This window comes from Nicotiana attenuata, unplaced genomic scaffold, assembly GCF_001879085.1.
Source record: "Nicotiana attenuata strain UT unplaced genomic scaffold, NIATTr2, whole genome shotgun sequence".
In the NCBI taxonomy this organism is placed as follows: Eukaryota; Viridiplantae; Streptophyta; class Magnoliopsida; order Solanales; family Solanaceae; genus Nicotiana; species Nicotiana attenuata.
In genome coordinates, this window is record NW_017692703.1 from 3,403 (window position 1) to 5,338 (window position 1,936).

At 37.1% G+C, this 1,936-nt stretch overlaps 1 protein-coding gene across 1 annotated transcript; it reads left to right on the forward strand.

The window, feature by feature from the left end:
• The first annotated feature begins 1,211 nt into the window (after positions 1 to 1,211).
• On the forward strand, positions 1,212 to 1,811 carry LOC109222554. Its single transcript, XM_019386901.1, has one exon. The coding sequence runs from the start codon at positions 1,212 to 1,214 to the stop codon at positions 1,809 to 1,811; it is 600 nt and encodes a 199-aa protein (XP_019242446.1).
• Positions 1,812 to 1,936: the final 125 nt, after the last annotated feature.

Sequence of the window (1,936 nt, forward strand, 5' to 3'; positions counted from 1 at the left end):
GACACCTGCAACCTCTCACAGAAACATCAGAAAACTGGGGTGTTTTTCACCCCCAACCCATGCCCGAAACTCACCCGAGCTCTCGGGGCTCAACTCCGAACACCCACACAAGTCCAACAACCTTGTACAAACTTGCTCGAGCGATCGAATCGCCAAAATAACATCTAAAACTACGAATTCAACTCCAAAACGCATGAAATCCATAAGAACACTCAAATTCCTATATTTACAACCGGACGTCCGAATCACGTCAAATCAGTCCCGTTTCTCACGAAACTTCACAGACAAGACTTAAATATTATATTGCACCTGTACCGGGCTCCGGAACTAACATACGGGCCCGATACCATCATGATCAAACATTATTAAATTCTTTAAATCCTTGGAAATTTTAGTTTAACAATTTTTAACAAAAATTCATTACTTGGGCTAGGGACCCCAGAATTCGATTCCGGGCATACGCCCGGATCCTATATTTTCCTACGGACCCTTCGGGACCGTCAAAACGCCAGTCCGGGTCTATTTACTAAAAATATTGACCAAAGTCAAACTTAGCCTTTTTAAGAAATCTTAGGGAATCAAATGTGCCTATTTCAACCCAAACTCTTCCAAATCCCGAACCAACCATCCCCGCAAGTCGTAAATTAGTCAAAGCTAGCACGGGAAGTCTTATTTAGGGGAACGCGGTTCTAAAAATTGAAACAATCAGTCTGGTCGTTACAGTTATGAAGGATGCAATTAACCAGATTTTCCCTATAGCATTTGGGGTAGCGGATTCAGAGAATAACGAATCATATGAATGGTATTTCAGTGAATTAAGGAAATCAATTAGGATTCGTAAATATTTAATGTTTTTGTCAGATCGACACAAGGCCATTGCAAATGGAATTGCAAAAGTTTTCCCTGAGTGCTACCATGGTATTTGCATATATCATTTAAAAAAGAATCTAAAGCAAAGAAGAGTGAGAAACACTGTAACAAACCTGTTTCAAAGTGCTGCAAGAGTATACCTTCAATCAGAATTTGATGACTTTATGCCCCAAATAGCTATTGTTGATAAGAAAACATTCAACTATTTGATGGAGGAACAACCAAGAAGATAGGCTCATTCACATTGTCCAAGATGACGATATGATATGTTAATAAAAAATATTGTTGAGTCAATGGATAATGTTTTGAGACGTGCAAGAGAATTGTAGCTTTTAACAATGATGGATTTCATACAAGAAAAATTGCAAAGGTGGTTCTATGAAAGAAGGACAACTACAGAAGGAATATTCCGTGAGTTATCAAATTGGGCAGAAGCAACATTGGAAGATAAAATTAAACCAGCTTTTACTTTTAGAGTATTGCCCATTGATCGACTCAAACTCAATGTCAAAGAAGGGGGTATGGAATTTATTGTTGATCTAGACAAAAGAACATGTGATTGTTCTGAATTTCAGCTAGATGAGATACCGTGTGAACATGCAATTGCTGCAATTGAGAGTATATATCAGAAGAAATCAGCCTTTTGCTCAGCCTATTATTCAAGGGAGTTTTGGTTGAAAACATATGAAGGGCAAGTAAATTCTATAGGTGATTCAGCAACATGGGTTATACCAGACAATATTAAATCGGTAATCACTAAGCCTCCAGATGCAAAAGTAATGCTAGGAAGAAGACAGAAGAATCGACATGTTTCCGGGACAGAACTCAAGAAGGAAACAAGATGTGGTCGTTGCAAAAAATATGGGCATAACAGAACAAATTGTACAAATTCTGCTGTAGCTCATCCTTATGCAAGAAAATACAGGAAAAAAAATGATTGATTATATACAATATTGTTGCATTGGCTCATGTGGTTATATACAATATGGTTGCATTCTGAATAATTAGTTTGGTATTCTTGTTTTTCAAAATATTATTATTGTTTATTTTTTTGTTTCTTGATTTG

What these genes read in the sequence shown, in the direction of transcription:
- LOC109222554 (XM_019386901.1), top strand. Translation starts at nt 1,212, where the DNA reads ATGGATTTCATACAAGAAAAATTGCAAAGGTGGTTCTATGAAAGAAGG.